Source organism: Lynx rufus, unplaced genomic scaffold (assembly GCF_022079265.1).
Source record: "Lynx rufus isolate CCGP_SWC_20201006 ecotype Redwood Valley unplaced genomic scaffold, mLynRuf1.p SCAF_4, whole genome shotgun sequence".
In the NCBI taxonomy this organism is placed as follows: domain Eukaryota; kingdom Metazoa; phylum Chordata; class Mammalia; order Carnivora; family Felidae; genus Lynx; species Lynx rufus.
In genome coordinates this window covers 154,362,790-154,377,063 of record NW_025814856.1, presented here as the reverse complement: position 1 = coordinate 154,377,063, position 14,274 = coordinate 154,362,790, and the positions used below count along the sequence as shown (strand labels likewise).

The following is a 14,274-nucleotide window of genomic DNA, read 5'->3' as shown; positions in this document are numbered from 1 at the left end:
AAATGCAGCATCAGGCGATGCATTCTGGAGGGAGGGATGATGTTTGGTCTCTAGTCAATAAATTGGGCAGTAACTTTTGAGAACCTGCTTTGTGGCTGAGCTATACTGGTGATAGAATGGAAAACATGACATAGTTCTCACCTCATGGAATTTACTGGTTAGTGGGCAACACAAACGTGAAACAAGTAGTTGCTGATGATTTATCTTCTGGGAGTACTGGTTTCACGTGGTGGTGGTGGTCTGAAAGGGCTTAGGGTAGAAGAGGATCTTTGCACTGAGGCTCCAATGACAGGATTGTGTTGGGTGCATGGAAACCAAGGGGACTTGGGGAGGAAGAAAGTGAGGTTCCAAATCTAGGGGAATGCATGGACAAAGGTCCTGAGGTAGGAGGGAGCTCCGGGAGACATTGTGTGTCCAGAGAGCAGTGTGAAGGGCAATGAAGCTGGAGGGGAAGGCAAAGGCCAGATACACAGCCTTTTTGTTGGCCAAATCAAGGGTTTTAGACTTGATTCTATGAGAAATAGAGATACAAGAATAATTAAAGCAGAGAAGGGATAACCCCAGTGTCTGTCAAACAGCAGCTACTGTATATATTATAAAATGAAATGAGAAAAAGGGGCCCGTTCTGGAGGTGTGATAGTTATTCCAGAAGGTTGGTCTTTGGGGAAATTGATTTGGCTTGGCAGTGGTAGATCAGTCCAGAGGGCCTTTGGTGGGAGTGGGTTCTACATGAATACCCTTTTTCCATACAGAGGACATGCATACAGATTTATTTCGTTCTGGCTGACTGCACAGGGTTCTGTGAGTCAGCTTAATCACTGTCCTGTTGATGGATATCTGGGTTAGATCCATTTATTATAATTATGATATACAATGTTATCAGGAACATCGTTGTGCATACATTTTCCCATACATCTCCAAGTTTGTCCAGATGAATAGCAGTGGAAATCCTGGGTCACAGATATGAGTGCTATAAAATTTGATAGGCACTGACAAATTGCTCTCTGAAAAAAACTGTCCAAATGTACACTTCCAAGACTAAAGTACAGTGTATGAAGATGCCTGCTCTCTCATACCGTCCACAACATGGGTCTTTACTCATATTTTTTAATCTCTTGCCAGTCCGATAGGTGGTGAAAAGTGCTATCTTGTTTTTGTTTATATTTTTAGAATTAAGAGTCATTCCTGTTGGATTTTTTTCCCCTGTCGGATATTAATATAATGCAACTAAAGCCAGTTTTCATCCTAAGGCTTCTATACTCTTATTCCCCCCGATGTCTTTGTCTCTTGCAGACCAAGGTTGTGTCAAGATGGCGTCCGTGTTTCGCAGTGAGGAGATGTGTTTGTCCCAGCTGTTTCTCCAGGTGGAGGCTGCATATTGCTGTGTGGCTGAGCTTGGGGAGCTTGGACTGGTTCAGTTCAAAGATGTAGGTGCCACATTCTTGGGAGACCAGAGGAAGGTGGGGTGGGTGTAGACTACTCTTTCACACCAACTTCTTGGTAGTGAACTAAGTTCAGGGAGTAGAGCCTGGAGCTGGGATAGACGGAGTTCCACGTGGTTCTAGTTGTTCTTGCTAAGGTTTGTGATAACGTTGAGAAGTGACTTGCAAACATGTTCTCCTTTCCTCTAGATGTATCTCTTCTATAGGAATGTTTTGAGGCTCTAATGCAGTCACTACATGTTAGATGGCATTATACTTTATTTCCTACATAGTACCTTCAAAGAATTGGAGGTCTCCACTGGGCATGTGGACTACCAAACCTTGTTCTGAAGACAGAAACCAATTGTTCCTAACTAGCTGGTCTGAGGACAAAGTGCACAGTCTCCCTAGAGTGACATTCTAGGGCTAGACAGTCTTGAGTGTGATGTTGGGGTATCATTTCTCAGAGGTGGTTTGGATCCTTACCAAGCTTTTTTGAACAACGTTCTTTACTCCTTTACTTCCTCACCAAGATCACAATCAAAACTAAGCTCCTGCAGGAAGGATCTTGTCTTGTCCTGTGTGTTCTTAGTTTCTAGTACAGGACCTGATGTGAGGCAGTTCCTTAATAACATTTATTGGGCTGAGCTGAGGGTCACCATCACTAGGACACTGAATTTTTGTTGTGATAACATTGCATGGAGCTATGCAATTTCAAGATTCTGTCATATTCATGACTCCACTGAGGATTTCAAGGCTCATTTGGATGTAAATCCAACTAAAAGCAAGGAAACCTTAACTGTGGGAGGACTTTCTAAGTGTAGGAAGACCAGAGCTGAGGCATTTGGGAGATTGTGTATAAGAACATCAAGGTGTGTTTTGCCTGTAACTTACCTGTCTCATGCATGGAAGTATCTATTCCGAAGATGGTTCCAGCAACCTTCCCCAGCATTAATAATAATAATAATAATAATAATAATAATTCCCCAGCATTAATAATAATAATAACCAAAGGGAATACATTGACATCTGTTGCTACTAATGTGTGGCTTCTGGTTTCCCCCCACTCTAGTTAAATGTGAATGTGAACAGCTTCCAAAGAAAATTTGTGAATGAAGTCAGAAGGTGTGAGTCGCTGGAGAGAATTCTCCGTAAGCCAGTTTTCTGTTTACTGTCTAAGTGTCACCTGGTTGGGAGGTAAATGGTTTGCAGAACTAGATTATAACAAACATGTACCTGTTTGTATACTTTTTGAGGTGATTCTAGAGACAGAGTGGGGAAATTAGGGTTGGGTTGCTGGTGCCATGGCAGTCCTGGGGGGGCGGGGGCGGGGGGTGGCGGGGAACTCAGGTAGCTGGGCTGGCTGAAAGGTACCTGTCTGCTTGGGCCCACTTCTTAGGTGAGAAAACACAGTCACCTTGGGCTCTCTCGTGGGGTTTCATCCCACAGGTTTTCTGGAAGATGAGATGCAAAATGAGATCGCAGTTCAATTGCCAGAGAAAGCCCCACCAACCCCTCTCCCACGGGAAATGATTACCCTGGAGGTAGGTTCTTTTCTACTTTGCTAAAGACAGTCACGAAGCCTGTCTCCTGAGGAGCTCAAAAAAAACCACTCACGGATCTTTACCCAGTTGCAGAAGGTGTAGGGGCGGATTTATGTGACTGTCCACTTTTCAGTATTAATCCCCCAGGAAAATCCCACTGTAAAATTTTTATTTTCATTTTAAATGTTTATTTACTTTGAGAGAGAGAGTGGGTGTGTGCATGTGAGTTGGGGAGGGACAGAGGAGAGGGAGAGACAGAATGCCAAGCAGGCTGCATGCTGTCAGTGCAGAGCCCGAGATGGGGCTCAATCCTGCCAACCATGAGATCATGACCTGAGCTGAAACCAAGAGTTGGAAGCTTAACCCACTGAGCCACCCAGGCACCCCACCCCCACTGTACAATTTTTAGAGTCACTTCTGATCATGGGGAGAGCTCTTTTTTTCTCCTACTGCAGCCCGAAGGGAGCTCACCCCACTTTGAGAAGTGGTTTCATTGATGGACATAAATTCTCTCTCTCTCTTTTTTAATGTTGTATCTATCTATCTGTCTATCTATCTATCTACCTATCTATCTATTTGAGAGATATAATTTTTATTGAGTATTCCCTAGGTCCAAAATACTGCTCAAAACATATTGTATGTTTTACATGTAATTGTATTTGGTCAATGATTGTCCCTATTTACAGGTCAAATATTTGAATCAGACGTCAAGTAACATTTCTGTCATCATAGAGTTAATAAATGAAGGAGCCAGGAACTTATCCCATTGGTATTCAGAACCCATATACTTTTTGTGGGGGAGATACATTTTATTGTGAAATAATTACAAATTTATAAAAAAAATTGAAAGAATAGGCCAGGAAACTCCTGTTTATACTTGTCTCAAATACCTTAACTGTTAATATTTTGCATATTTTTCTCTCTTATTTTCTCTTTCACTCCCTTTCGCTCTCTTTTTCTTTCTTTTTCTTCTCCTTATACACACTACACACAGATAAATGTGCATACAAGTTTTTTCTAAACTATTTGAGAGTAAGCTGTAGATACGTCCTTAACCCCTAAATACTTTAGAGTACTTTTCATGAGAAAAAGGACATCCTTTTGCATAAACACACTACAGTGATCAAAATCAATACATTAACATTGAGACAATACTATTATATATCTCATTTACAGACCTTGTTCAAATGTGACCAACTGTCTCAACAATGTCATTTACAGAAAATTTGACAAATTTTGTAGTCTGTTTATTCTCCTCTCCAGTCTAGTATCATGCATTGTATTTAATTGTTATTGCACTTTATTCTTATCTCTCTGCCACAAGTCGTCAGTCTTACTGTCTTACTCAACCATAACAATTTTGAGAAGTCTTAACCATTTACTAGAGTGTCCCTCAACTTGGGTTTACCTGATTTTCTATGCTTATGATTAGATTCAACTTATGCATTTCTGCTGGGAATACCACACAGTGATACTACATCCTTCTCAGTGCATTATGTACGTTGGCACATGATATCCATTTGTCCCAGAATTGTTGACATTAAATTTGATCTCTTGGTTAAGGTTGTATTCATCAGATTGCACTCATGTAAAGTTAATATTTTCCCATTGTTCACTTAAATATTTTGTGTGGGGATACTTGGAGGCTATGGAAATTTTCTGTTCTATGATCCATTGATGATTTTTTTTTTTACTTTATATTTCTTTTTGTTTTAAATAATTTATTTATTTTTTAATTTACATCCAAGTTAGTTAGCATGTAGTGCAATAATGATTTCAGGAGTAGATTCCTTAATGCCCCTTAACCCATTTGGCCCATCCCCCCTCCCACAATCCCTCCAGCAAGCCTCTGTTCTCTATATTTAAGAGTCTCTTATGTTTTGTTCCCCTCCCTGTTTTTATATTATTTTTGCTTCTCTTCCCTTATGTTCATCTGTTTTGTATCTTAAAGTGTCATATGAGTGAAGTCATATGATATTTGTCTTTCTCTGACTAATTTCACTTAGCATAATACCCTCTAGTTCCATCCAGGTAGTTGCAAATGTAATGTTTTATTTATTTTTGAGAGAGCGCAAGCAGGGGAGGAGGAGAAAGAGGGGGACAGAGGATCGGAAGTGGGCCCAGCTCTGAAAGCAGTGAACCTGATGTGGGGCTTGAACTCACCGACTGCAAGATCATGACCTGAGCCAAAGTCGGATGCTTAACTGAATGAGCCACCCAGGACACAAAGTTCTTAGAAGCAGTGAAGTCTTGCCTTTTTGATGCTACTGAACAAGACTTTTGCTGGCACGATGGGATCTTCTTTTTCTTGTCTTGTCTTCCTTCTTTTCTTAACTATTGTCACTGTACTATACATTATAGCCTAAGGATTTATTTATCTTATAGCTGGAAGACCACCTTCACCCATTTCACACCCCGAAGCCCCCATAACCACCAGTCTGTTCTCTGTATCTATGAGTTCAACTTTTTGTTTTTTTTCTTTTCTTTTGTTTCTTTTTTTTTAAGATTCCCTATTTAAGTGAGATCATAAAGTATTTGTCTTTCTCTGCCTGATTTATCTTACTTAGTATACCCTCAAGGTCCATCCATGCCATTGTTATGGCAGGATTTCCTTCTTATTATGGCTGAGTAATATTTCCCTGTGCACATATACCCCATCTTTATACGTTCATCTGTTGATGAACAGTTAGGTTGTCTTCACTCTTGTAAATGATGCTGCAATGAACACGGGACTGCAGGCATCTTTTCGAGACAGTGATTTTGTTTCCTTCGGATAAATACCCAGAAGTGAAATTGCTGGATCCAATGTGTTGTTAACTAATCATCTTTCTGGTGGGAAATGACTCATGCTTTATATCTACTCTAGACTGAGGCCTCTCCTCGATTGGCTTCTGGGATCAGCTGTGCCTCAGCCAGCTGTTTTCTTTAGCCAAGGACATTATAACTGAGGGGACTACCCCTTTCTTTCCCTCTCTCCTTCCTTTTATAAAACTTTGAGTGCCCACCATGCACAAGGTAGCTTAGAGAGAAACAAAACATGGCCATGTCCATTAGGAGCTTCTAGAGCAGATGGTGGTGAAAGGAGGGAGGGGTGAGGCAGTGAGATAGAATGTCAAAAGGTAGGCAGAGCCAGATCCTGGAAGGCCCTGTAGATCTTGATTTAAAAAATTGGATATTTTATGCTAAGAAAAGGAAGGGCCCATTAAAGGAGGCAGGAAGGGAGGGGAGCTTCACTGAGCTGAGCCTTATCTCTGGCTGGGTTTGTTTGTTTGTTTTCTTTAAAGATAATGTAAAGTTCTTGAAATTTTTGAAGCCTTTAGTAGTATAAATAAAGATACTCTAACAGAGATACGAGACTGGCAACTCCCCTGGAAAATATTTTGGACCTGGCCATACTAAAACCTGGATATTTTGGAAGATATTGAGTTGGTTATACGTTTCAGATAGTACTTAAAAAAAACAAAAATCATTGCCTCCAAAGGAGGTAGGCATTGGCCCACTGGTTGGTTTTGAAACTCTACACTTTCATACATTTATACTGGTAACCAGTTAGATTACAGTCCAATGTGTACCAACAGCCCTTCCTCAGTATTTTCCTCCTGGGTATTATTTGTTGTAAAGATGAAATTAGAATGGCATGAGCTTGTACGTAGCAATATTTGTCTAACCATTGACCAAGGGAACAGACTGATTCAACGGTCTGGCAGTTAGTTGAGTGTTCCTCCAGCATTCCTATGAAGGGGAATCCTTCAAGATTGTGCAAGAGTACACAAGTGGCTTTGGGCCCTTGACTTGCAAATTTTCTAAAGAGGCTTTCATAACAATCCTAGAGGAAATATTAATTCAGAAAAAAAAAAACTACCCACAAATCCACCATCTCAGCAGAAACTGCCATAACTTCTCAGTTTTTAGGTTTTATCCTTATCAGCTATATTTTTATGTAACCCCATGTCCATTGTCTACATTATAATTTTCTACTTTTTGCATTTAACTATCACTTTGTAAACTATGTTTTAAATAATGGGCTGTTGTCCAAAATATTTTTAAAGGCAGAATTATTTTTAAAAAAAGGTTTTTTTTTTAATGTTTATTACTTATTGAGAGAGAGAGAGAGAGAGAGAGAGAGATGGAGTGTGAGTGGGGAGAGTTAGAGAGGAAGACACAGAATCTGAAGCAGGCTCCAGGCTCCGAGCTGTGAGCACAGAGCCTGATACAGGGCTCGAACTCATGAACCGTGAGATCATGATCCGAACTGAAGTTGGATGCCCAAGTGACTGAGCACTATTTTTTTCTTTTTAATATATGAAATTTATTGTCAAATTGGTTTCCATACAACACCCAGTGCTCATCCCAAAAGGTGCCCTCCTCAATGCCCATCACCTACCCTTCCCTCCCTCCCCCCCCCCCCATCAACCCTCAGTTTGTTCTCAGTTTTTAAGAGTCTCTTATGCTTTGGCTCTCTCCCACTTTAACCTCATTTTTTTTTCTTTCCCCTCCCCCATGGGTTCCTGTTAAGTTTCTCAGGATCCACATAAGAGTGAACACATATGGTATCTGTCTTTCTCTGTATGGCTTATTTCACATAGCATCACACTCTCCAGTTCCATCCACGTTGCTACAAAGGGCCATATTTCATTCTTTCTCATTGCCACGTAGTATTCCACTGTGTATTTAAACCACAATTTCTTTATCCATTCATCAGTTGATGGACATTTAGTCTCTTTCCATAATTTGGCTATTGTTGAGAGTGCTGCTATAAACATTAGGGTACAAGTGCCCCTATGCATCAATACTCCTGTATCCCTTGGGTAAATTCCTAGCAGGCCCCAGCACTATTTTTAATAGAATCATTGAGCGTGTAGAGCAAATGGTTAAGAAGCAGTTAAGAAAAAACTTCGTTTTCTCCCCCAACTTTCTGCCACTATAGTTAGTGTTCAAAATTTAGGGTAGTGATTATCACTGGGTGATGTGCATGGTGGAGTTCTCTCTGCAACGTGTATGAAATTTTCCATCATAAAAAATACCAAAAATTCAATTTTTTTCTGATATTAATATGCTTTTTTTGGGAGGGAGGGGAACTAACATTTGCAGGAATATTTTTGTTTTATTGTTTATTTTCTAATAATTAGAAAATTTATTAGACCGTTGGTAAAGGTGTCTCTTGGGTAGATTAAAAAAATATCTAGCATGATCTTCTCCGTCTTTTAACAGGTGACCTTAATCCACTTTCATCTATTATGGTTGCTGATTCACTGACCATTGTTTTTGTTAAATGTTGAACTGATACAGTAGAATTTTTAGAAATTGTGTGTAAGGTATAAAGAATAATGATACAGTAAACACTGAGTGCCATCACTCCGAATGAGATAAAGGTGACCACAGTGATGGTGTTAAAGCCCTCTGTGTGCCCTCCCCTCCCCCCTCTCCCCTCCACTCTCCTCCCCACTCCCCTCTGCACTCCTCCCCCCTTGGAGATAATCACTGTCCTGAATTTTGTATTTTTCTTTTCTTTGTTTCTGTAGAGTTTTATCGCATATTTAGTCTTCTAAATAGCATATGATTTAGCTTTGCACATTTTAGTTTTATGTAAATGAAATCATGTTTATTCTTTTGCAACTTTCTGTTTTCTTACATCGTTTTATTTTTAAGACACCATATTGTTTCATGTTTCTGAAATTAATTCATTTTCACTGCTGGGTAGTGTTTCTTGTATTGAATGTACCACACTTTATCCATTCTATTGTTGTTGGACATTTGACTAAGTGAGAAATGAGCTTTCATATGTGTGTGTGTGTGTGTGTATGTGTGTGTGTGTGTGTTTAGAGAGTCAGGGAGAGGGGCAGAGGGAGAGGGAGAGAGAGAGAGAGAGAGAGAGAGGGAGAGGGAGAGGGAGAGAATCTTAAGCAGGCTCCATGGTCAGTGCAGAGCCTGATGTGTGGCTCGATCCTACCACTCTGGGATCATGACCTGGGCTGAAATCAAGTTGGGCCCTTAACCAGCTGAGTCAACCAGGCACCCTGAGCTTTCAAATTTTTTAATTATTTGCCAAATCTCAGTAGTGCATTCACAAATTGTGCCCAACAGAGAGATCCTCACCTATTACATTTTGAATTTCAATACCTATATTTTACATTTCCAAGATTTCTTGTTTTTAAAGTTTATTTATTTTGAGACAGAGAGAGTGAGCACAAGCTGGGGAGGGGCAGAGAGAGTGGGAGAGAGAGAATCTCTCCCCCACTGACAGTGCAGACCTGTCAGAACAGAGCCCAACTCAGGGCTTGAACCCATGAACTGTGAAATCATGACCTGAACCGAAATCAAGAGTTGGATGTTTAACTGACTCAGCCACCCAGGCGCCCCACATGTCCAATGGTTCCCTGTTTATATTTACCTGTTTTTTCATTTTAGGACATGCTTATTTAATAATTTAGTGGTGTGTGTGTGTGTGTGTAGGTGTGTGTGTGTGTGTGTGTGTGTGTGTGTGTGTGTACGTGGTGCTCTTTGAGCATTCTAAAAAAAACCTTAAACTCTTTTTCAGACTATTCCATAAAAATAATTGCACCCAGTGTGAGTTTGTGTTCTGAATGTTGATTTTGTTGGTGATTTTTCTTATCGTAAGATTTCTTCTTGAGACTTACTCATTTTGTATGCTCATTTTGGAAGGAAGATTGTTTCTTATTTTTTGATTTTGTCTTCTTGCCTATCTTGCCGTTTCTCTATGTAGCCTTTTTCTCTTGCCCGTACCTGGTTCTCCAGACTCCAACCCAGAACTAGTGATTTCTCTTTTTGTATTTTATCAGTACAGTGTGTTTGAGGCGGAAGGAATTCTCAACATGTAAATTCACTTTAGCTTCCCTTTTAAGTGTTTGAAATGGGGAAGAGACACATACTTTGCTGAAATGCCTTGGCTTCCCGAAGCTAATTTCCATCCCCCCAAAGTGTTTTCTAATCCTCCCCATTTGGTGAAAACGGATCTAGCTTGTAGCTCTGCGGTCATACTGTGTTGCACTGAATGGGCCACTCAACTCCAGGCTACCTTATGATGCACTGAATTCTTTTTGATATTTAGTTATTTGTAGTGGTGAAGGTAGGGCAAATGTCATAGGACTTTCTGCCTGCTTTACCTTCTTTTTCCATTCTGCATAGACTCTTCTAGAAAAACTGGAAGGAGAATTACAGGAAGCCAACCAGAACCAGCAGGCTTTAAAGAAAAGCTTCCTAGAACTGACTGAACTCAAACATCTCCTGAAGAAAACCCAGGACTTCTTCGAGGTTGTTATCTGGGGATTATTTATTAAAGGGACCTTTCCCCCAGGGCCTCAAGTTTCCATTTTGAAAACTGACTGGTTTTGGAATATGCATAAATCACTGTGTTTCTGTCCCATGGCTAGGTCATTAGTGAGGGGGAGGGTATTCTGGGTGAAACATGTTGCCATTGTGAATTAAAGGCAGAAATATTATGGCACTCATTAAGTAGTACGTGCCCTAAACACGCAGAACAAAGTCAGAACAAAGCATGAGATTGGACAGGTTTGGGCTTTAGGTAGTAAAAGACTGGGGAAGGTTTTGATCTGGCAAGGAGCACTCCACTTTTTGAATTCTACTAACTCTTTGTGGAAAATTAAAGTTTCATTAAACATGGACAAACCCTTGAGACGCAGGGAGATTTTAAGGTAGTCCAAATGCATGTAAAAGAAAATAAATGGTTCTTTGACTTTCAGACCGAAACCAGCCTAGCTGATGATTTCTTTACGGAGGATACCTCTGGCCTCCTGGAATTGAGAGCCACGCCTGCGTATGTGACCGGAAAGCTGGGGTTAGTGTCTCTCTGCTCTGAAAGTTACATGTAGATGGGTTTCTGGTCCACAGCTCAGTGCCTGGTTGGTGTTGGATTTCCCTGAGTGTTTGAGTGAGTGAGTGAGTGAATGAATGAATGAATGAATGAATGAATGAATGAATGAACTAGCCCCTGGAATGATGACTATTTCAATAAATATAAGGCCTCCACACAGTCATAAACCCGAGAGTAACCTTTTCAGATTGGTGGAGTGATAACTTCGTGTTAGTGGTGAAACCAACATGCTGGAGCCTGAAGAGTACAATGTTTGTGTTGTCCCCACACGCAAGGGCAAGACTATGGCAAGAATTGTTTAGATGGATTTTCGCAACTGTTCCCTGCTTCCTTATCTTTGGAATACTGCTTTGATAATAAAATAGATTTGGAGTTTGCCATTGGAAGTGCAATTAGAAATGAGGTAATTATGTGAGCAGCTCATCCATAAGGAGCAGTAATGTGATATGATGATACCCACCAAAATGTGTGGTGATTCAAAATGGAGGGATTTCATTCAGTGTCCAAGTCAAATTGATGAATCCGTATAGAAAATATTTGATCAGAAGGTAATATGGGATCAGCGTAGGTTTAAACTAATAGATCGCCGAAAGTAACCATTTTGAAATGAGTATAAAGTTTCTGTCAGAAATTATCTAGACACCTGGATGGTTTTAAAAGTAGAGATGAATGGAAATTAGTATGTATGTTACACTTCTATTTTTTAAATTAAAGTTTATTTATTTAGAGAGAGGAGAGAGAGAACGGGTAGGGGAGGGGGGCAGAGAGAGAGAGGGAGAGGGGGAGAGAGAGAGAGAAAGAGCGCATGAGCGAGCGCATCCTAAGCAAGCACCACATTCAGCACGGAGCCTGATCTGGGGCTCTGTCTCACCACCGGAGGGGCAGGACCTGAGCAGAAATCAAGAGTCAGAGGCTTAACTCACTGAGCCACCCAGGCGCCCTGTATATTTCATTCTTAGTACATTATTTGTAAAAATACCCAGAGCCCATTGTTGAGCAGTTGGGATAGTTCCTTTCTTTAGTTCTGATGCCATAACAAATGGTCTACTGTATTTCTAATCGCAAATAAGTGAATACGTAGTATCGGGGTGAGTAGGGAAACCTCAACACATGAGAGGAAACACGACTTGGTGGGGTTGGGGCTCTGATGCAGGGTGGCCTCCCTACGCCTGCCACCAAGGGCCGAGTCGTTGCCTCCTGCTCAGGGAGAAGCGGGCCTCTGTCTCCTGGTGGCATAACCTCACGTCCTACGGGGCCTTCTCCCTACCTCCCGCTCTCCGTGCTTCAGCAGTGCCTCTGTCTGACTGCCCAGGTTCACGGCCGGTGTGATCAACAGGGAGAGGATGGCTTCCTTTGAGAGGCTGCTGTGGAGAGTCTGCCGAGGGAACATCTACCTGAAGTTCAGTGAGATGGACGTGACTCTGGAGGATCCCGTCACGGTGGGTGTCACGGGCTACAGAGAACTCTCTCCTTGGCTTCCTGGGGCCTTGGGCCTGCAGGGGTGGGGGTGGGGCTTATCTGAAACAGTGAGTCTGTAGTTCTTTGAAGCTAATATCTGCTTCCTTTCTTTTCTCTGCCCCCCCCTTTTTTCCTCGTTTCTTTTATTTTTAAAAATTTAAATCCAAGTTACTTAACATATAGTGTAGTAATGGTTTCAGGAGTAGAATTTAACGACTGATCACTTACATGTAACACCCAGTGCTCATCCCAACAAGTGCCCTCCTTAATGCCCATCACCCATTTAGCCCATCCCCTGCCCAAGTCCCCTCCGGCTACCCTCAGTTTGTTCTCTGTATTTCAGAGTCTCTTCTGGTTTGCTCCCCTCTCTGTTTTTATATTATTTTCCCTTCCTTTTCCCTATGTTCATCTGTTTTGTTTCTTAAATTCCACGTATGAGTGAAATCATATATTTGTCTTTCTCTGACTTATTTTGCTTAGCGTAATACATTTACTTCCATTCACATTGTTGCGAATGGCAAGATTCCATTCTTTTGATCACCGAGTAATATTCTATTGTATATATATTCATGGTATATTTTATTAAAAACTTTTTTTTAATTAATTGATTATTTTTTACATTTATTCATTTTTGAGAGACAGAGAGAGACAGAGCACGAGCAGGGGAGGGGCAGAGAGAGAGAGAGACACAGAATCCGAAGCAGGCTCCAGGCTCCGAGCTGTCAGCACAGAGCCTGACACGCGGCTTGAACTCACAAACTGCGAGATCATGACCTGAGCTGAAGTCAGATGCTTAACCAGCTGAGGCGCCTCTATTTTTAAAATTTTTTAACGTGTATTTATTTTTTTTAACATTTCTTTCTTTCTTTTTTATATTTATTTTTTAGTTTACATCCAAGTTAGTTAGCATATAGTGCAACAATGATTTCAGGAGTAGATTCCTTAATGGCCCTTAACCCATTTAGTGCATCCTCCCTCCCACAACCCCTCCAGCAACCCTCTGTTTGTTCTCTAAATTTAAGAGTCTCTTGTGTTTTGTTCCCCTCCCTGTTTTTATATTATTTTTGCTTCTCTTCCCTTATGTTCATCTGTTTTGTCCCATGAAGCCCTCATATGAGTGAAGTCATGTGATATTTGTCTTTCTCTGACTGACTACTTTCACTTAGCATAATACCCTCCAGTTCCATCCTTGTGGTTGCAAATGGCAAGATTTCATTCTTTTTGATTGCCAAGTAATACTCCATTGTATATGTGTATACCACATCTTCTTTATCCATCCATCTGTTGATGGACATTTGGGCTCTTTCCATACTTTGGCTATTGTTGATAGTGCTTCTATAAACATGGGGGTGCATGTGTCCCTTCAAAACAGCACACCTGTATCCCTTGGATAAATACCTAGTAGTGCAATTACTGGGTCATAGGGTAGTTCTATTTTGAATTTTTTGAGGAACCTCCATTCTGTTTTCCAGAGTGGCTGCACCAGCTTGCATTCCCACCAACAATGCAAAAGAGATCCTCTTTCTCCGCGTCCTCGCCAACATCTGTTGTTGCCTGAGTTGTTAATGTTAGCCATTCTGACAGGTGTGAGGTGATATCTCATTGTGGCTTTGATTTGTATCTCCCTGATGATGAGTGATGTTGAGCATTTTTTCATGTGTTGGTTGGCCATCTGGTTGTCGTCTTTGGAGAAGTGTCTATTCATGTCTTTTGTCCATTTCTTCACTGGATTATTTGTTTTTTAGGTGTTGAGTTTGATAAATTCTTTATAGATTTTGGATACTAACCCTTCATCTGATATGTTATTTGCAAATATCTTCTCCTAGTCTGTTGGTTGCCTTTTAGTTTTGCTGATTGTTTCCTTCACTGTGCAGAAGCTTTTTATTCTGATGAGGCCCCAATAGTTCATTTCTGCTTTTGTTTTCCTTGCCTCTGGAGGCCTGTTGAGTAAGAAGTTGCTGCAGCCAAGGTCAAAGAGGTTGTTGCCTGCTTCCTCCTC

The 14,274-nt window shown here is 40.9% G+C and overlaps 1 protein-coding gene across 1 annotated transcript in view; it reads left to right on the top strand.

The window, feature by feature from the left end:
• Positions 1–1,310: 1,310 nt before the first annotated feature.
• The window catches only part of ATP6V0A4 (ATPase H+ transporting V0 subunit a4), a 70,243-nt gene continuing 57,279 nt past the window's right edge, over positions 1,311–14,274 (top strand). The window contains exons 1-6 of the mRNA XM_047096020.1: positions 1,311–1,427; positions 2,494–2,572; positions 2,871–2,965; positions 10,112–10,237; positions 10,687–10,781; positions 12,130–12,256. Of these exons, the coding sequence (XP_046951976.1) occupies positions 1,311–1,427; positions 2,494–2,572; positions 2,871–2,965; positions 10,112–10,237; positions 10,687–10,781; positions 12,130–12,256 (639 nt within the window). The remainder of the gene's footprint in view (positions 1,428–2,493; positions 2,573–2,870; positions 2,966–10,111; positions 10,238–10,686; positions 10,782–12,129; positions 12,257–14,274) is intronic.